This window comes from Arthrobotrys flagrans (assembly GCF_004000055.1).
Source record: "Arthrobotrys flagrans strain CBS H-5679 chromosome Unknown unitig_3, whole genome shotgun sequence".
Classification (NCBI taxonomy): Eukaryota; Fungi; Ascomycota; class Orbiliomycetes; order Orbiliales; family Orbiliaceae; genus Arthrobotrys; species Arthrobotrys flagrans.
Genome location: NW_027137547.1, coordinates 4,617,429 through 4,637,033, shown reverse-complemented (window position 1 = coordinate 4,637,033; position 19,605 = coordinate 4,617,429). Strand labels below are relative to the sequence as shown.

Genomic DNA, 19,605 nt, shown 5'->3' with positions numbered 1-19,605 from the left:
AGGTAGGATATCCGGTTGCCTCGTCGCCAGGCACCTCACCAGCGACAGGACAAGGTATCGAGAGGCAAAAGGAAGCGGAAAGAGAGAGAGAAAGAAAGAACAACTGCATCTATTTCTTACTAACGACCCCACCCTTCCCCCCATCATACATATCAAGATCATACTCCTCCCCATACCTCTCCAAAATATCCTTCATCTCCTCCATCTGCGCCCACTGATCTTTCGTAGGTTTATCATAAACATCCTCCCAAAGTCTACTAATCGCCGGCTTCTTCTCCCTCTCCGCCGCATTAAACGCCTTCAACAAATCCTTCCTGGCTTGTGTTCTTAATTGCGTATCCTTCTCTTGATCCCACCAGTTCCGCAGTTCCATGAATTTACGCATACGAGTGATGGGATTATCCCGACGTTTCCAGTCTTCGACTTCGACGCGGGCGCGGTAGGCGAAGGAGTCGTCGGATGTGGAGTGATGGGAGACACGGTAGGACATGGCTTCGATTAGCACGGGCTTCTTTTGGGCGATGGCGATTTCTCGAGCTTCTTTGGTGACTTTGTAGACGGCCCATGCCTGTAAATTAAGACATATGTTAATCCGTATCTTAAAATATCTTTCAGGTGTTAGTCATTTTTGTGAACTTACATCGTTCCCATCAACTCTGATAGTATCAATTCCGTATCCGACACCGCGACTAGCGATGCCATCACCTTTGTACTGTTCCAGAGTCGGTGTACTAATCGCATAACCATTATTTCTGCAAATGAAGACCGTAGGGCAACCTCGGGTGGCTGCGATGTTGAGTGCTGCGTGGAAGTCACCTTCTGAAGCAGCACCTTCACCAAAGTATGTGACAGCGCAGGCTGGGGTCCCCTCTAGCTTAAGAGCGTCTAAAATAGTAAAGGATTAGCAGTCGCGCCGAGATCCCGGGAGGGTTAAGAAACTTACACCCAGCGCCAGCAGCATGTGGTAGCTGCGTAGCCAACGGAGAGCTGATCGGGTGCTATAGACGTCCATCCGTTAGCAAAACCACACCCATCACCGACCAACTACCCCTCTTCCTTCCTAAAGAACGAAAAAGAAGAACTTACAAAGTTCAACCTCCGACTCCCATAATGAATCGGCATATTCCTTCCCTGCCCATTATCCTTCTTATTCGAAAAACACTGCGACATGAACTCCTCCAGTGTAAACCCTCTATACATCAACACCCCAGCCTCACGATACTGCGCATAAATCACATCCTGCTCGCTAAGAGCCGCAGCCGACCCAACCGCGATACCCTCTTCACCAGCGTTTACAATATAAAAGCTGATACGGCCCTGTCGCTGGGAGTCGTACATGATTTGATCCATGATGGAGACTATCTTTTTGTTAGAATCGAACTGACTAGATAATTTTTAGGACGGTAGGGGTTTTCGGAATATACGCACTTGTAACCATGCTGTTGTACATCTTGAGTGTCTGCTCTTTTAGACTCTCGAAGTCGAGACCGTGGGTTTCATCGACAATCTGACCCTCCGTGTCCATGACGCGATATGTTTCGATCGCTTCATTAGGATCGGACATACGGAATCGAAGTCGATTGGTGAATTTACTGTTCACAGCACCAGGGAAAACCAATCTATTTGATAAAAAATATAGGTTAGAAAAATACTCCAGTGTTCGGAATGGGTATTATTGGCTTGACCTACCTATCACTACCATGACGTTGTCGCACAGGGCGCACGGTTCCAGAACCTCCATCCCCAACAGTCATGGGCACCTCCCTGGTCCCTTCAGGCTCCCTAGGCGCTTCGGGTGTAGTCGGCGAGGTTACCGATGCAAAACATCGCCGTTTCGAACATGGGTATCGCGAGGCAATCTTTCGTGTGGTTCTCGGTATCAATGACCGTCGAAAAGGTGCGGCGAAAGACATTCTGAATTATCGACTAAACGACTCTAGAAAAAGGCCCGGAAGTGCTAGCGGAGGATGAAAGAAGGGATCGAGGGAGGGAAGTTACATGGCAAGAAGGGAATATTGGTTCAGAGAGCTAAGCTTCCTGCAAGTAGGGGGAAGTGGTAATCTGGGGAAGCAACAGATGAGCTCGGGACGTGCCAAGGCCGACGCATGCCGATGTTCAACAATGTGGTGGCGCCCGGCATTTGCCCAAAACGATAGCCACGGTTTATTATTATATACAATTCCGTTATAGTTTAACAAGGAGGGAGTATTATTATGATTTCTGGTTATCCTACAAGCAAAAGAATCCCATCCCCACCGCCAAACTCCGAATAAGTCGCGGATACTGCAAACAATTTGCAACCAATAACGCTGATGAATCGAAAGAGGACGAAAAGACAAAACGTTAACATAATGAATTTCAACTTTTAAGGAAGAAAGAAACGATGACAATCAGGAAGTTGCAGTCCCTTTTGAAGGGCTACTGCCAGGTGCGTTTTTGTCGCCTTTCTTTCCGCCGAGGATGGACATCGCAAAAGAAGACCCATAAGACTTCCTTAGACTCTTAAGCCTCTTCCACCTATTTTCGTCGTCTTTCCTGTGTTCCTCCTCGGTCTTGTGTGGAATAACTGCTGCCGTCTTGGGACGAGCCGGTGATGGGGCAGCGACTAGGTTCCCAGGAATGTTGCTCTTCAGTATTCTCAGTAAAATTTCCCAGCCTGCGTGGTCTCCGGTTTGCGACGCTGGATTGACCCAGGGACAGTACTATGATGGCATCGGCATATCAGCATAAATAATCCAAGTTGGGAATAATCTTTAAAAACATACCTCTCTATGCTCGCCCACCACATTAAGGCGTGACATGCTGCTGAACTCGTCGCCTTCTTCCTCCGTAACACTCGGGCGCTTGACGAAAAGCCACAAGCCAAGTCGACGGAAACAGGCATCACATTTGACCATTTCAACGGACGATTCATTGTCTTCTTTAGACCAACCGAATAGGGCCAAAATTAGTGCATTTTGTTTGAGATGTTCTTTCCCAATGTCCTCCGGTAGGTTTAGAACGGACGTATCGACTTCCTTTGGCTTTGTGAGGTTGATAACGAGTTGGTCATCCGAGACGTTGGTGAGAGATTTGTATCGGGCGTAGAAACCGTTTCGTGCTTCGGTTGCAGGTTGCAGGGGGAGTCGATATATGGCTTCTATCGAGAACGTTAGTCGCTCGGACAGGAAAAGTCAACCGCCTGGCTCGGGTACTTACTGTCACAACCACGTTTTTTCCACAAGCAGCCATCTTCGTGGCCGTCTACGATAAGGTCTTCGTACTTTGCAATCAAAGCTTCAAGCCTTTCTTTTTTCTCTTCCGTGGTTTCTTCGTCGTTCTCATTTTCATTTTCAACTTCCTCCGCCGTAACCTCGAAGCCGTCGAAATCGACCTTCACAACCAGTTCACCGCCGCAATGGCCGGTACACCTGACCCTATTCTTCGAAGTTTGCATGCAAATCCACCCCCTCTTCGCCCAAGCGACTTCATTGATCTTTTCCGGCTTTGAGCTCCAATTCGAAACAGATCTGAAAGTCTCCAGCCTTTGCAAAAACTCGTTTCTGTCCCAAGGAGCGTATCTCGCAGCTGCGACTTTGATAACTTTTGGTGAAGTACCGGTGCCACTGGCGCTTGGTGCCACAGAACTCGCTCGTGAGTCTCCACCTGGTGTTGTCGGTCTGGATGATTGTGGCGGAGCCATAGTCTTGCTTCTCGCAAGATCCAGCTCCACCCTTCGCCGTTTTCGTATGGACTCGTCAATCAGCGACGATAAGCTGTTGTTACTTTTCGGGAGCTGGTAGAGGGATTTCGAAGTGTCTTTAGTCGGAGTGGAGTCTTTAGGAAGTTCTACTGATGCGGTTTCTTCATTCTCGTCGATGATTGCAGTTCTTGTGGCGGTGGGTGACTTTGTGGGACTGCTTGAGGAAGAGGGAGCGGTGGCACCACGGTTGGTAGCATTGTGGAGGAGATTGTGGATCTTGCGCTTCGTGGTGAACATGGCGACTATTTTTTCCTGCTTTAAATAGCAGGTGTTTATGGGAGAGTTCCGGTTCGTGGGATTATCGTAGGATATTTTGGAGAAGCCTGTCCCCTGGCAGGAAGTCAGGGAGAGCGAGGCGAATACAGCGATACTAAGTATAGTATCCCGGTTGATAGAGGTCAGATAGGAGAATAGATTGAGGTTCTGCAGGAATGTTCGAAGCCTTCCTAGCAGTTCATCGTGCAAGTTGCCGTCCAAGATACTTCGAATATCCGAATAGTTGAAGCTCGAGATGGTTAAGAGATTAGCTTGAAGATAGAGACCGCGAACGTGCGAAGAAGGCGACGCGACCGAGGATGTTTCTCGTCCGAGGGAGGTGGGATGATAAAGAATGTTGAAGTCTCAACTGTTCTTTTTTGAGTTCAACCGCTGAACGGTGTTTGTTTAGCGTCAATGCTGCAGGGGTCTGGGTTGGTAACCATGCCAGGTTCATCAAGCACCCAATCAGGAAAAGATATTGAGAATTGCCCCATTAGGAAGTCCATCGTTTTAATTTTCGGCTCTCCAAGCCTGCCAATTGCAACTTGCAACTTCACTGTCGTTTACCAACATACCATCGTCGATTGAGATTATCATATCCACAGGATGATAACCAGGAAGTCAATATCGCTCCTACGAGCATCGAGACAGACCTCTGTCTGCTGGCGCTGCACAACTTCTCTAACGACCTTCCGCCCGCTCCCCCTCGCTCACCGAATAGCAGCCCCTCGACAACTCCACACCACCCATTCTAACTACGCAACCCCTCTACCCCTCGGCGGAACCGTCGACGGCCCCCACCGGACCCACCAGTCCCCCAACCCGACTACATAACCCGTAACCGTCTCCGACGAGCCGCGATTCCCAAACCCCGCACGGAACGTTTCTGGGAAGACGTTCACCTCAAGGTCGTCGACGGACGGTATCAAATCCTTCTGGACACCCGGTCTATCAAGACATCGGCAAAAAATGATGTATCAGTACCGGTTAACAAACCGCTGTTGGCGTACGCGTTACAAGTCGAATGGGCGACTATGAGAAATTCGAAGGAGGCTTTGAAGTCGCATTTTATTCCGTTGACGTCGTTGGCTTCCAGGGCTATCGATTTGGAGATCTCGGAGAGGAGTGGGTCGGCCGCTGAGAATGTCGAGGCTGCTGCGGAGGGAGAGGAGGTGGCGGATGCTAGGAGCACAAGGGAACAGATTACGGATTTTGTTATGGGGTATTTGGATACAGATACGGTACTTATGATCAGTCCGACCAGAGGGGGTCATTTGACTTCAGCTGGAGAAAAACAACTACGAGATCGACAGCTAGAGGTAGCTCACGATATCGTCGAATGGGCACAAGAGACCATCCCCGTACCGGATGGCGAAGGAAAACTAGACTTCGTATTATCAGACGGCGATCACGGCATCCTACCCAGCAGCCAATCGGATCGAACAAAACGGATACTCCGAGATATGATCTCAAAATTCTCGGCTTGGGATCTAGTCGGCCTGGAATGCGCTGTCATCCTCAGCAAGAGTTTACTCGTCGGTCTAAGGCTAGTGATGGAAAACAAAAAGACAGCAGATATAAGATGGGACGTGGAAGATGCAGCAAAAGCATGCAATCTAGAAACAGACTTCCAGGTCGAACAGTGGGGGCTTGTGGAGGATACACATGACGTCGGCCATGCCGACCTACGAAGGGGCCTCGGAGCCGTTGTACTACTGGTCTCCGAGCTCAACATCCCACCACCGGAACAATAAACGATTGATTTCTACAACTTCGACCCGGTTTCCTTCTCAAGCTCAGCTGCCAACAGCTTAGTTTCCGCCTCCATTTCCTCCATCGTCCGAGGCGGTCGATTCATACTCTCGACTACGAAATCCTTCTTTTGTTCCTCGACCGCTTTTCTTTGCCGTTGGATCTCTAGGAATCGACCGACATTGCCGTCTGGACCTTCGAGGCGGGCGTAAACATCATCAATTGACGGGAAATCATTGAGCTTGCGAGGGATGATGTGAGTGTGGACATGTGGAACGCTGGTTCATTCGGTCAAAAATCGTACCCCCCAAAAATGTGAATAGTTGTAGCATAACGGAAAAGGAAAAAGAGGAAGGAGGGATAATTTGTACATAAGAAAAAACGACATTGCATACCTTTGTCCAGCGGAACCTCCATCTTGAATGGCGATAGTTGCACCAGTAGTCCCGTAGACACTCTCAATCACTTCGGCAGATGTTAGCCGACGTATTCTCGCCCGGAAAGCTTATACAAGCAGATAGCCACCATACCATTTGCAACCTTTTGGACGGTTAAAGCATGATCCGCAATCTACCACCCGGAGTGAACATCGGCCGTAAGTTCTTTTTAACCAACAGGTGAAGGGTGATTGAGATTGCGACGCACCTCTTCACCTGTCATATCTTTGTACCGTGCGACGGCCCGTATCGGACAGACGAGGACATGGCCGGGAAGAATTGGCTTGATGTTCACTATGGCCACTATTCCCGCATTGGAATCAGAGGTACTGAACGACGAAATATTATATTACATATCTTCCGCAGAGAGCGTTCGTACTGGACAGTTTTGTCTTATAGAAAATCTGAGCAGCAAGTTAGAACGTAATGTTCATAAAGACTCCTCACTCCCAGAGTCAATTACCTGAGTGGTGACCTTGAAAGGTCCGAAGAAAATTTCCGAAGCTGCCATGACTACTTGATGATGATTGGAATCGAGTTTGAAGGAACCGATGTTTCGATGTTGCATTTATATTGTGCGTCCGACGGTTGGATTCGGCCTGAAGTCCGTCGGTTGGACCCCGCCAAGGACTTCGGTCTCCACAGCTGACGGTCGAAAAGTCCACATCTCACCTTTTACGGGGTAGTATCTGGTCTTAATGCTGTTGTAACTACCGAAGCTCTTATTCGCACTTGAATTCTCACGGATGATAATCAGAATTCGTTGGTAATGATATATATCACGGGAATACGCGTCCCAACGCGGCGGAGTTAGAACATACTCCTCTCTAATACCACCACATCCCAACCCCCCCCCATCATCACCACCAAACAAGACCATGCCCAGAACAAGCGTCCGGAAACAGTTGATCGACTGGTACTTCGACCAGCTAACCGGCGAACTAAATCGCACAACCGGCGAACAGTTCCTAAAGCATATCCCCCGCACTCTCGAATCATACGTCAAACTCCACGACAAATACACCAAAAGACTCGAAAACACCACCGATACCGACGAGAATGACGAAAACAACCCTCCACCTCCCCCCTCCTCCATCTCTTCATCCTCGTCCTCTTCTTCGTCATCTTCATCATCCTCCTCCTCCTGCCGATCAATAATCCGAACCATCCTCGCAAACGAGAAATTCCTCGACCTCATCAAATCAGAAAGATACATAGCTCCTCGCCTCCCCGTCCCCAGAACCCAAGACTTTTACCTAAACGTAGTCCCAAACCTCGATAACGACCGTTTCCGCCAAAACTTTCGCGTAAACCCGGATGCATTCGAATTCATCCTCCGAAAGATCTCTACAAACCCGGTCTTCGGTGAAAGACAGGGTTCTGCGGAATTACAATTAAAAATCGCCTTGCGCAGATTCGGAGGGTTGGACGATGTCAGTCAGATCGCCCAGAAATTTGGGATCGGGGAGGGGACGGTCGTACTTTACACCCAGAGGGTGGCGGGGGCGTTGATGGAATTGTGGTCGGAGTATGTTAGATGGCCTACGGCTGAAGAACAGGCTGCTATGAAGGCACGTTTGAGAGCGAAGGACTTTGCGGTATGGGAGGATTGCGTGGGCTTTATCGACGGTACGATGTTCCCCTTCGCTACCCGTCCGGCATTCGGGAAGGAAGACGCAAGGAATTACTACAACATGAGAAAACACGCATACGGCCAACATGCCACCGTCGTCTGTGACGATAAAAACAGAATAATCCACTTCACGAGTCTATTCCCCGGCAGCGTTTCCGACCAAAGGGCGTTCAGGGTTACAGATCTTTATCAAAAGCCCGAAGAGTTCTTCAGGAACCAATATCAGTATCTTCTCGGTGACAAGGGATACGCGTTAAACGAAAGGTTGATTATTCCGTTCAAACAGCCGAGATCGGGAAAACCACCGAAGGAGCAGAGGAGGTTCAATTGGAAATTATCCAGCCTGCGTGTTAAAGCCGAACACACCATCGGAATTCTCAAATTGCGGTTCAGATCTTTACAGAGACTTCCCGTTCGTCTGGTCTCACAGGAGAAACTCTCGGAGGCACTACGATGGATCGGTGCATGCGTGGTTCTGCACAACATGCTGGTGGATTTTCGAGATGAGTGGGAGCCTACGACTGAAATGCTGGAGGAGGTATTAAAAGAGGAAAGGGAGAGGGATGAGGAATACTTCGGTGCTATAGACGGGCCGGTTCAAGTCGACGACCCGGGGTTGCTAGTTAGAATGTCAAAGGACGAAAGAAGGGGACATACAAGACGCCTGGCGCTGATGCAGAGAGTGATAGACGAAGACGAAGCTTTTGACGAGGAAATAGCAATGCTGGTAGGATCGAACGCCGGTAAAAATGCGAGGAAGAGGAAAAGGAAGTAAGCTAAAAGAGACCGCGAAGGAATATCCAATCAAAGGAGTCTTGGAAACTCATGCCTCCGCCGTTTCTCCGAGGGTTGGATCTGCTCTACTTTCCGAAACGGCCGTGATTACAGTATCCGGACTGGTCGACCTGTAGTCGACTCTATCAGGAACAGGGGTTTGACCGCCTTCCCCGAAGGACTGAGGGTGAGGATACGGGTGGTACGGATAAGGATACTGCATAGGGTGTGGATGGCCAATGGCAGGGTGGCGCGGATGGCCGACTCGCTGGCCCATGAATCTACCAGGGTGAGGGCTGTTGAAGAACATACCGCGTTGGTGACGAAGAGTTTGCTCATCCGCAGATAGCTGGTCCTCCCCATAGAACCTTGCCATTTGGGGTCCGGCGGGCTCGAAGTCGCGATACATATTCTTATTAGGGGGGTATCCGAGCCCTTGCCAGGTCTCATTCATCATAACCGTGCCGCCTTGTAGCATCCGTTGATATCCTTCGTTGTAGAGGACATCTTCTTCTGCATGTAAACTGTGGTAAAACTCATCAGGATAGCTAGGATCGTAGGGGCCACGTTGAGAAGGTGTAAGGGGCTGAGGTGTTTGGGACGGGCCGGCATACGGCTGGTCGGGTTGGGGTTCTAGTTGCGTTCTACCGGTCTTAGTGGTTGCCTTGCTGCCAGGCCTATCACCAGCCTTATCGCTACCTTTGACGGTAGTAATACTGGCCCGCTGTATTCTAGCTAATACGGGTTCGATAGCTGGCGAAGCGCCACCATCTGACGGGGCCGGAGTCGAAGACTGCGGTGTCGGATTCGAGTCGGGAGCGGATTGTTTCTCCGACGCGTCTTTTGAAGGTTTCGGTTTCTTTGAGGGGCGTTTTACAGTAGGCGTTACATCGTTGATTTGGCCGCGCTGAGTCGTAGTTGGCGTGCGCGCGCTTTCCAGATCGATCGTAGTGCTGGGGGTGGCGTCCGGCCTTAACTTCCTCTTAATGCCTTTTCGTTCCAATTCCCGTTCTTGTCTAACAACCGAAGTAGAATCGGATCGTTTCGCTGCCGGGCGGCTGGTTATGATAATGAGGTCCGGATCGTCGAGTATAGATTTCGGGGCCTCGATCGTAGGCATCTTGGGTGCTGGTTGGCAGATGAAATCCTTTTCTTCATCGGTGAGGTCCAGCCCCATCGACCGCTTCAACTTCAGCCGTTCGATTTCCGCATTGTAGTGATCGATTTCAGCCTTGGCGTTCAAAATAGCTATCTCGTGAGAACGTTCCTGCTCTTTTTGCAGAATACCCAGACGAGCCATCTTGATTTCATGTTCCTTCTGGGCTTTCTCCTTGTCGAGCTCCGATTTGGCGATAGCTACCTTGGCTTCGTATTTTGCCTTTTGGGCTTCGACCGGAGCCTGTATCATAGCTCGCATCTCGTCTATGGCTGACATTCTTTTTCCTTGGCCGTGGCGGAAACCAAGGGAGGGTTTTGAGGGAGTAGCGGCCGAATTCGTGAACTGCCGAGGAGTAGCGGAGCCTGTTCGCGATAGCGGTGTATCTTGTCGGGCGGCTCCTTTTGATGAATCTTTCTTCGGGCGGGTTTGCTGACCGCCGTCTTCCTCCTCGTCGCCTCCCTCTGAAGCCTGGTCTTCATCATCACTATCGCGCCATTCGACCGTTGCCTCCTCCTCTTCGTCTTCGTCTTCCTCCTCGTCGTCATCCTCGGCTTCGGCGTCGGCCTCTGCGTCGGCCTCAGGAGCCTGCCTTTGATTCCCATTCCCAACTTGCGAAGTCCCCACCGAAGCCGTCGAAATCCGACCGGTACTCGTTAATTGCGCAGACGGTTGCACCGACGAACTATTCCCAAAAACCGGTAACAGCGCTTTAAAATAGTGACATTTATCAATGCACTGCTGCTCAAGACTAACGATCGACCCATCCTTCTCAACATCACCCCTCCCAGTCCCCTGCGACCAATCCCAAGTCTTCTTCCAATCTAAAACCATTTTTGTTATGTGATGTTTCGTCTTTTTCCCACGCGGATCGGTGTCCAAGATACCAATATCGGCTGCCCATTTTTTGGACGTAGCGGCTTTGTTCGCGACATATTTGGAATTGTATTCATCTACCATACGACTAGCCAGAGCGAGTTCTAATGCTTTGCTCCATCGGATGTTGGCGATGTTATCATCATCTTGGGCTTGGGATTTTGTCGTTTTTTTGGCGGGCGGTGGTGGCTTCGAGGGAGGCATTCTGGCAATGTAAGAAATCTTTTAGGCCTAAAGAATCGATAATAGATATTCAGCCAGAGATCTTCGTGAAAAAGGTAGTTTTTATAACTTACGAGATAGCTATATATAAATATATACATACATAAGAGGCATCTAGGTCTACAAGCGATTGGGGTGTTGTGGCACGGTGATGCGGTGTTTCGCGATAGCGGGAGGGAACGAAAGAACGTTAGCTAGTAGAGAGACTCGGACCCCAAATCGTAGAAGACGGTCAAGAGGGGCGCAGGATGACGGGGGTTGGCTATCTATCGACTGCGAATTCTCTAAAACCGTCATCGTCGATGGGGGTGGAGATGAGATGAGATAGGGAAGTTGGTGTAAGAAGCGTCGCGACCCACGCGTATTACCACGTGATCAATAATTCAAAACCTCGTATCCCTCCGCCCAAACGTATCTTTCTCGCCGCAAATATCAATCCTTCCGATCTTAAAATCACCACCTACGAAAGTGAAGGAGTTCATAGTAATAATTATATGTATGAGGGGTTATACATCTCTATGTACTTGTTTTCGTTAGCCCGCGGCTGCTAACTATATCGACTTTCTGTGTTTAAGCCCTAGGTTGAAGAGATAATTACTCATGATAATTATTGAAGCTAGAAACAGTGGTTTATCTTAACATAAATGAAGCTACCCACCAGCCTTTTTGGCAGGATTTCAATCTGGTTTTCTGGTATTCTTAAATTTTCATCGTTTACTCGAATTCCTGATAAAGAGTAGTGTTCAGCTATAATGTATGCTATCATCTGCTTGTCAGCGTGCGACGATGCATTAAACTTGCTTGGATATTCCGGCGATCTCTACGATCTGATTTGAAGAGCTATCGAATGACTCGGGTAGATGGTGCCCTATCAAAAATACTATCCTGTAAAGTAGACAGACTGGAATGTTCACATCCCTACAAATAGTCTCTTATGGCTGAATACTGAATAGTTACGTTATGATTAATTGTGGAGTGAAACCGCCAATAAAACTAGTCTCAGGGAGTTAAGCATATCACAAACGTCGATAACCATTCACGTTCGGAGCGCTACCATACATATGCTTCAGCGACGCATACTTCGCAGTGGGACGTCAACGCCACTGCCCTTGACAACCATAGACGTAGAAATAACAAAAAGCTATAACCCAGTCCAAGCCAAAGCAGAATTGAGTGATTTCTCACTTATTCTAGACCTACTAGTCGATTAGTAGTCACGTCGAAAGACAATAGAGTCGAGTAAGCTTACTCTTTATATAGCCGATTTTTGCGGGACAGGCAGTCGTAACAAATTTTCCAAGGACTCGTATATTCGCATTGCTTGAATTTGCCGCATCCTTTGCAAACTAAGCCATGCAATCTGCCAGCGCCGGTCATGCCTCCGTAATCGAGTTGTGTGCCACGATGATAGCGTCCTGTGGCCAGCCCACATGAAATGCAAAAGCGCCCTCCTCGGGCACCTAATGCACTATCCGAGAATTTCCCTCGCCGACCTTTCATCATCGCGTTAGAAAAATGCAGGGCTGGCTTTATCTTGAGACAGATATGGCAGGCAAAATAATCTATCAATGCGAAAGCCTGTTTGAGATGGTCGGGACGTTCCCTAGCAGGATGATAACAGGGCCAAAGTTCCATCTCGAGCAAATCCGTCATACCAAATCTCTCCGGCTGCGTTATACTTTTATAGAGAAAACGACAGCTAAGTCGCAGAGCAACGGTTGATGGATAGTTTAGATGCTCTGAAATGGCACAGAGCATCTCTAACGGCATGTCACATATGCCGATGGCCATGGTCTTCGATCTTCTTGCTGCTATAAAGGATATTCCGTGACCGAATAAACGGATATGGTGAATGTATTAATGGATGTTTTTGGAAAAATTTGCTTATATGGATACTTGCCAAACACCACGGTAGGGTATGGTGCGAAATTTGGAACGGCGGAAAAAACTCATACTGCAGTTGTCTTTCATATTCTCACATGACTGTGTTATTGGTGCTGTTGTTGTATCGGTACATCGCTGTTGTAGAATATAAGGGCTGAGCCACCAGGTTGGAGCCCAGTGGCTGACCTAATACCACTCACGTGACTTGAAGGTCTCACCAGCGTAAGAGGCCTCAGAGGAGCTCACATGGATGAAAACTCTGCAATCCTGTGGGAAACTACTTGTATATAAGAGACCACCGACGAAGGTGTTCGGGGAAATCAAGATTCTTTATCCCAGGCAATCATAGGTATTTCAACAAAACGAACTTATCACGCTAAGCTTATAAAGGTAGTAAGTACGGTTCAAGCCGCGAACAACCTCGAACGCCTCCTTTCAACACAAAACACAAACTTCGAACTTCTTAAATTTCCGTTCTTTTCTGCGGGGTAGTTCGAGAAAGACTCTTGCCGCCACAAGAAGCCATTACAGAAGATTCTTACTTTTACGCTGAGCAAAGAGATCGATACGGTAACATATTTCCCCCGTTGGTTGTAAATGATATCGAAAAGCATTACTAAATTTTTAATTTTTAATTTTTAAAAATTTTTTTTTGACTGAAGTTTCAGCAGAATGGATAAAATTTTCGTAGATCAGAGCGGGACGGCGACGATTCAGACTGGCGATGGAGCTGTCATGACGAACGTCGCCGTTTGGAGACCGTCTGACGAAACAGCATTCGATAATGCTCGTTGTGCCACGATTTTCACACACGGATAGGGGCACGACACTCGCCGGATGAACTCAAAGTTGCACTGCAAGCCACCCCCAATGTCAAGCAAACTTTCTGCTTATCGGTGAACAATGTGCTGTTGATTTTCTCGACCGATACCGAGAAGCACGGGGCGGATGTAAGGACGGTCCTTACGATGTTGCAGGAAAATTCGATGAAAGCCGATCCTTGGGATTGCGTGTGGGAGGTCGGGAAATCGACTGATGAGGTTTATATGGTTGTCAATACGGGCGCTCCAGAAAAATAAACCTGTTTGCGCCCATCACGAGGGAGAAGAGCATTTATACAAGGTAGTGAAGGACAGAAGAAGGATGCCCCTCCGAACCCCCTAACCTAGTCTCTGACAGATCAACACATATCTGATGATCGGTTTGTACCCTGTGCGGTCTGGCAGACACCGGTGATAGAAATCTGTAAACATAAACTTAGATACTTGGAAGTTTAGACCGTCGGAACTTCCGATCGACCAATCAACAATCCATACGCATGTATCCTTATAACTGACATATAATATATCTCACATGCGTGGTACTATCCGAACATGTGCACCAAAAACGCTTTTAAAACAGTTCCTCTCGCAAAATCCAAAGGATATAAGAGACGGTTCCTCTTGGAATAAGCTCTCAGAATTTGTAAACTCCCCTTATCGATACTTCTTAGATCCCCCTGAACCCCAGCTTGCTCGTCTATCCCCATCCGCCGACAATAATTCAAAAAGTCGTATATGTTGATATAATATTTGGAAAGTTCCTAAGCAAAGATTAGAAGACCACACATCGAGTCGCTTAGTAGATCCCATTCGGGTTACTATTTATTATATGGGGCGGAAAATATTAAAATAAGACGAATATATCAAATCGAACTTTTACTTTACCTTCTTGCACCTCGTTATGCTGGGCGGTAGAGGACCCTCTGGGTCGAACATTGCCACCAATCTCTGCCACGTCTGAAGGCTAGTACCATCTCCGAATCTCGTGGTAAATTCCGCATCAATCGCTTCGAAGAACCTCTCCTTCTCTTCCATTCGCTTCCTCTCGTTCCATCTCTCAGCCCTTGCCAGAGTGTTGAATGTTTTGCGAATATTTAATCTCGCATCGCCGTTGTATGGGAATCTGGACCCGGGCCTCGATGCGTGCTGGTAGAAGTACTCGTCCACCGGAGTCCGACTTTGTGACGGATTTGAGGGCTCCCCGGCCGCATCGTCATTAGATATGGAGACATTTGAAAACCTCTCGTTCAGAGCGTCGAAATCGTTGCGAGCCGCCATGATACATTTGCTCCCAGCCCTTCACTTCCCACCGGTCTCGTTGCACGGGCAGGAATTCTGAGATTATTCCCACGCCTGAACTTTGAAATAAAGTACGAATTCAAGTTTTTTTGGCCGCACCTCCCCGCAGTTGGAGTATATACAGGTAAGGCAAGAACCCGGTCCGGATAGAATGCATGCTTTCCCAGCCAATGGCAAATAATCTCGTGCAAATCTTGCGGTCATAGCCCTCACATTTCAGGCATCAAATCCGAGCTGTGCCACACATGCACACCTTGGCTCCTGATACGTAGCTACCTGATGCCTGATAATTACGTGGTTGACTAAAAGAATATCTTCGGTAGGTAACCAGGCGGGTGCTTCGCACCCCTCTCGTTCCCCTTTTTACTACTGCTTAAACCTAACTGCCTATATTGTGATACTGCGTTCTCAGTTTCGTATACCTATTCGCCCGGCCGCCCATATTGTGATATTGCATTCTCAGTTTCATATAACTATTTGCCCGACTGCTTTAGCAAGGAGGGCCATCCAAACCGCGACCCCAGTTTTGTGTTGTCTGGCGTTTTAAATTCCTCTCCCGGGAACTTTGCGTGTTAGGTGACTTGCTATAAAATTTGGTCAAGCAAGTGGCAGTCGGTATCATAGTGCGGCGCAAGACGCCCTCCGGTAAGCAACTCTAATTTCGATTGAAACATTGCATTGAAAATCAACAGCCTTGTTGTGATTTTGGTGTTGGTCACGTGCTCAGGTTCCGAGGTAACCCAGTAGAGGCATGACACCCATTGAGACTATAAAAGAAGCAATTAAATAATGACAAACCAAATGGCCAAATGTGTTTCTGGTATCACGTGCAGCATTCACCGCGCATAGCACACAAGAAGCGTCACCGAGGCTTGTCGGCCGTCACAGTTAAAGGGACGACGTTGCAGCGCAATGATCTGTTATGACCCCGACTGCCGCTACGTCGTTTGCTTGACGGGAAAGTTTATAGCCAGTCACCTGATATGTACATGTGTAAAGTTCTCGGGGAGAGGAATTTGGGTAATACTGGGCAACACAAAACTGGGGCGTGGCCAGACAACGCCCTCTCAAGCAGTCGGGCATATGGTATGCATAGGATCCTGGGAAGCTCAAGGCAATAACTAGCAATGAATGCATGAAATTCCAGGCCACATATGAAATATTAATGCAGAAAGTTATATAGCTTGATAAAGTCACGAAGCAGGTATCTGTAAATTCGGTCGGAGACTGCTGTGTACGGTTTTGGGTTGACTGTCGTGCCAGACTGGATTTTGATATTGGATACATGGAAGTAGATGAGATTGCATCTACGCGCAATCGCCTTTCTAACAGAACCTGCGCCCAACTTTCTGCAATGAGGCTCGGCAAGCCCCTTGCAACCAACACCAACACACAACATTCGGGAAGTCTCTACCCGAAGGAATAGCTTCGAAAAAATGCGAAATCCATGGAGGAAAATCGCTGGTTTGGCGAAGGAAACCACCACCAATGGATAATATATATACCTCACTAATAAAAACCTCACTTATATTTATATAAGTGAGGTTCAAACCCAGTTTATATGCGGATTTGCGTGGTAACCAGCAAAACCATGGTGTTTCTTGATATTTGGTTGAGTCCCAAGTGCCATTTTCGAGCGCCAGAAAAGTGCCAAAAGTGCCAGAATCATGCTGAAAAAAGTGGTCCTCGTGCGGGGATTCAAAGAAGGGTTGAGGGTGTGCCACTTTCGAAAAATGGCGAAATGCCAAGGACAACACAATAAGCAAAAATGGCACTTTTGGCACTTTTGGCACACCGAAATTCTGGCAAAATAACCATCGCTTTGTTGCTGAGGATTTCTGAAAAAATGGCAGTGTACACTGGGCTTCTCTCTCTGGCGAATGGACGGGAACCTGTGGATCATGGAGCGCGGCATCCACTGTGCAGCAAGCACAATCCATCATCTCTTGTTGTCCAGCAGCCCCTTCAGCTGTGCATATAACAGATGATATGCAGAGGTGTTGCCAACACTTTTTTTTGGTTGTTCCTCGGTCAACAGCGCGAGACACACATTCTCGCTTATCTCTCGTCGATACTAGATCGATATGAGACTGCCTTTTGTATCGATCACCATGAACCCAGACTAGATTGACCGATGCTTTGTGTATATATATTGTACCAACGGTATCGTATACTTTTAGCCTCAAAGTCAGGCGCTTGAGGCGGAGATGGTTTTGATCTAAATTCGCAGCGTCTATGAGGCTGGGAATGAGATCAACTGGTTGTGAGACATGCAAACCCCTTTGGTTCATGTGTTGATTCAACACCGTGGCACTAGTCCGAAACGAGTATGTACTATGCAGTCAAGGAACTTGTTTCCTCCGCCAATGGCAATTTGAAAGGTACGGGGTGACAAAATTAAGCTGTCAAACAACACAAACAACACAATTCAAGTAAATAGGCACTGCTTGTTTGTCAACCTCTTTTCCATCAACCTCTCCTAGAAGCTTTCTAAATTCTAGCTAGTCGAAAACCCGCGAATTAATGATGTCCGGTAACAGGATGGCTATCTCGTTTGTCGTCAACGAAGATGCACCGGCCGCAGGCGAAAGGGCAGACACAATGAGCAAATCCAATTTTTGGCCGCAGCCGCTGCAAGATTGGCAAAATCAGTTATCGCGGCTTGAACTTGAGAATAGAAGGCGACTTAAATATAAGGGTACATACAGTAAATCGATTCTTCTAAAAAATGTAGCGGACAAGAGACTAATATAGCCTTCAAAAGCTATTGAAGTCCAGGAATATCAGGTTCGATTGAGAACCCTTGAATTGGACTATCTCGAAAAGCGCAAGCAAGCGAGGAAGATCGAAGAGAAGCGGCGACATGAGGCCGCCACAGCAACGCGTGGACGTTGAAGCGAAGCCAGGCCACGAGCATCGTTGTAATCCTAGCCGTAGTGGATCATCTATGCATTTTACTTCAACCCCTAGAACCCACGAACTTGGAAGATTCCCTTCCACAATACCCTTCAGATATTTACTAAATCCGACCAGATGGAACTTATTATCCCCAGTCTCCAAGTTTACCGTCTGTGCAAAGTACACCTTGAGCAAGTTCCAGCTGAACAGGAAAGCTAGTAGCAGATACAGCAATATTCCTGCAAAAACGAAGAATAAAAATAGAGGAATGTGTCATGTCCATCGGTATATGAACAGTTGTAAAAGCAATAAGATCAAGATCGTAAATACGGCATATAGAATATACGCTATAACAAAGACATTCCCATCAATACCCGTCTGTATAATCAACGTATCTACGATCAATGCGATTTGTGCGATAATAATAACAAGAACGAGGATAAATATTATTGCCTGGTATAGCCATATGTACCACAGTAAATGTTGAAACTAATATTATTTTTTAGAGTATTATCGTGAAGCGCACAGTAATATAGAAAAGCATGATAATTCATTGTCCCCATTATTTTTGATAGTAGAAAAACTATTCGCCGTATTAATGCTAAGGGAGTTATGGGAGTTAAGGCGGCAACCGATATATCGGTCTCGTCTAAGGTTTGTATTGGGAGTTTCGGATTATTTATCGTCCAAAGCTATAGTGTTAATATAATTGATAGAGGGGACAATGAGAGAGTAGTGGTCATTACCATCAAAAGGGCCGGCGTGGGAGATTAATTCGTAAATATAAAAAATAGAAGGAAGAAAAGGTTAAAAAGAAAAAGGATCAGGGCGAGTACCATTAACATATAGTAACTAAAGAAGGAGCTGTTAACTTGGCTATAAAGAAAATAGATAGACAAGCTTACAAGATAATAAATATATTTTGCCAAAGTCCAACCTATCTTCTGTTATAGTATTTCTAATAAGAAATATTTATGTAAAAAATGATATTTATCCTATACTCTAAATTCATAGCGTTGCCAAAGGCCGCCACTGATTTGCACTCTTGAGAATGAACCAGGTTGTTATGGCCCACAGCAAGATCAAACAGATTCAAATAACCTCTTGGCTGCTATACATTATCATTAGATTGACCTGGCGATAAACAAAGCTACACCTGGACCAGATGAATGTATTTCCGATCTCGGGGACGGCGAATCCACGACCGAACACTGCGGGATGTTAGAAGGATATGACAACAAACTGAAAAGAATGCTTACTATCAAACTAGACGCTAGTATGCTTACGTCCGGAGCCTTGAATAAAGGTGTAGCCGCCGTCATTGGCCATGCCAGTGAGGAAGCTTAAAGAGGTCTTGCACATGTGCCAGAAAGAGTTGATACTTGCTGCGTATCGTTCTTATTTGGGAGAGAAGGTCGAGACGTACTGAAAGCCATCAAGTCCCATTAGGTGTGGTATCTAGCTCTTGGCTGCCAAAATTCTACATCTAGCCCTCGTATACCCAACTCTCCATCGAAAATAATATGGTCAATTTGACTCCTAATAAAGCCTCTCTTGAAGGTATTGCCGCTCAGACTGCCGCCAGACAGGTCCTTTGCCCTTTTGAAGAACCTTGTAACTTTAGCGTCCATACTTCGAAAGAGTGTGGCGCGACCACCGGCGCCGGCACCTTCTAAGTCCAGGAATATACAACAGATTTTGGTAAGCAGGTGTTCGGTAAATGCCATGGCGCCGTTGAGGTAGTTTTCCTCGTTGTTATCGAGGAAGAAGTACATATCCCGGCGAGGAGTGTGATTTGGTCGAGTAAAGTAGTCGATGAGGCCGAGGACGGTTACAACGGCGACACCATCGTC

The 19,605-nt window shown here is 47.4% G+C and overlaps 8 protein-coding genes across 9 annotated transcripts; 3 read left to right on the top strand and 5 right to left on the bottom strand.

Annotated features, from left to right (window-relative positions):
• Positions 1 to 109: 109 nt before the first annotated feature.
• On the bottom strand, positions 110 to 1,913 carry DFL_002737 (uncharacterized protein; the record flags this gene model as incomplete). The annotated part of the gene is made up of 6 exons (XM_067631567.1): positions 110 to 568; positions 641 to 885; positions 944 to 998; positions 1,087 to 1,358; positions 1,429 to 1,619; positions 1,690 to 1,913. The coding sequence occupies 6 exons, from the start codon at positions 1,911 to 1,913 to the stop codon at positions 110 to 112; spliced, it is 1,446 nt and encodes a 481-aa protein (XP_067494100.1).
• Positions 1,914 to 2,390: 477 nt separating this feature from the next.
• DFL_002736 (uncharacterized protein) lies at positions 2,391 to 3,979 on the bottom strand (the record flags this gene model as incomplete). The annotated part of the gene is made up of 3 exons (XM_067631566.1): positions 2,391 to 2,702; positions 2,766 to 3,139; positions 3,199 to 3,979. The coding sequence occupies 3 exons, from the start codon at positions 3,977 to 3,979 to the stop codon at positions 2,391 to 2,393; spliced, it is 1,467 nt and encodes a 488-aa protein (XP_067494099.1).
• Positions 3,980 to 5,034: 1,055 nt separating this feature from the next.
• DFL_002735 (uncharacterized protein) lies at positions 5,035 to 5,754 on the top strand (the record flags this gene model as incomplete). Its single annotated transcript, XM_067631565.1, has 1 exon — positions 5,035 to 5,754. The coding sequence occupies one exon, from the start codon at positions 5,035 to 5,037 to the stop codon at positions 5,752 to 5,754; it is 720 nt and encodes a 239-aa protein (XP_067494098.1).
• Positions 5,755 to 5,765: 11 nt separating this feature from the next.
• Positions 5,766 to 6,700, bottom strand: DFL_002734 (uncharacterized protein; the record flags this gene model as incomplete). The annotated part of the gene is made up of 6 exons (XM_067631564.1): positions 5,766 to 6,030; positions 6,148 to 6,217; positions 6,283 to 6,322; positions 6,398 to 6,492; positions 6,569 to 6,593; positions 6,653 to 6,700. The coding sequence occupies 6 exons, from the start codon at positions 6,698 to 6,700 to the stop codon at positions 5,766 to 5,768; spliced, it is 543 nt and encodes a 180-aa protein (XP_067494097.1).
• A 367-nt stretch (positions 6,701 to 7,067) lies between these two features.
• DFL_002733 (uncharacterized protein) lies at positions 7,068 to 8,597 on the top strand (the record flags this gene model as incomplete). The annotated part of the gene is made up of 1 exon (XM_067631563.1): positions 7,068 to 8,597. The coding sequence occupies one exon, from the start codon at positions 7,068 to 7,070 to the stop codon at positions 8,595 to 8,597; it is 1,530 nt and encodes a 509-aa protein (XP_067494096.1).
• A 48-nt stretch (positions 8,598 to 8,645) lies between these two features.
• DFL_002732 (uncharacterized protein) lies at positions 8,646 to 10,832 on the bottom strand (the record flags this gene model as incomplete). Of its 2 annotated transcripts, XM_067631562.1 has the most annotated exons (2): positions 9,050 to 9,120; positions 9,245 to 10,832. In XM_067631562.1, 2 exons carry the CDS (start codon positions 10,830 to 10,832, stop codon positions 9,050 to 9,052), a joined length of 1,659 nt encoding a protein of 552 aa, XP_067494095.1. The 2 variants fall into 2 exon arrangements, with proteins under 2 accessions (XP_067494094.1, XP_067494095.1); XM_067631561.1 differs by having other exon boundaries at positions 8,646 to 10,832.
• Positions 10,833 to 14,097: 3,265 nt separating this feature from the next.
• Positions 14,098 to 14,833, bottom strand: DFL_002731 (uncharacterized protein; the record flags this gene model as incomplete). Its single annotated transcript, XM_067631560.1, has 2 exons — positions 14,098 to 14,316; positions 14,441 to 14,833. 2 exons carry the CDS (start codon positions 14,831 to 14,833, stop codon positions 14,098 to 14,100), a joined length of 612 nt encoding a protein of 203 aa, XP_067494093.1.
• A 2,622-nt stretch (positions 14,834 to 17,455) lies between these two features.
• On the top strand, positions 17,456 to 17,749 carry DFL_002730 (uncharacterized protein; the record flags this gene model as incomplete). Its single annotated transcript, XM_067631559.1, has 2 exons — positions 17,456 to 17,552; positions 17,628 to 17,749. 2 exons carry the CDS (start codon positions 17,456 to 17,458, stop codon positions 17,747 to 17,749), a joined length of 219 nt encoding a protein of 72 aa, XP_067494092.1.
• Between the last annotated feature and the right edge of the window lie 1,856 nt (positions 17,750 to 19,605).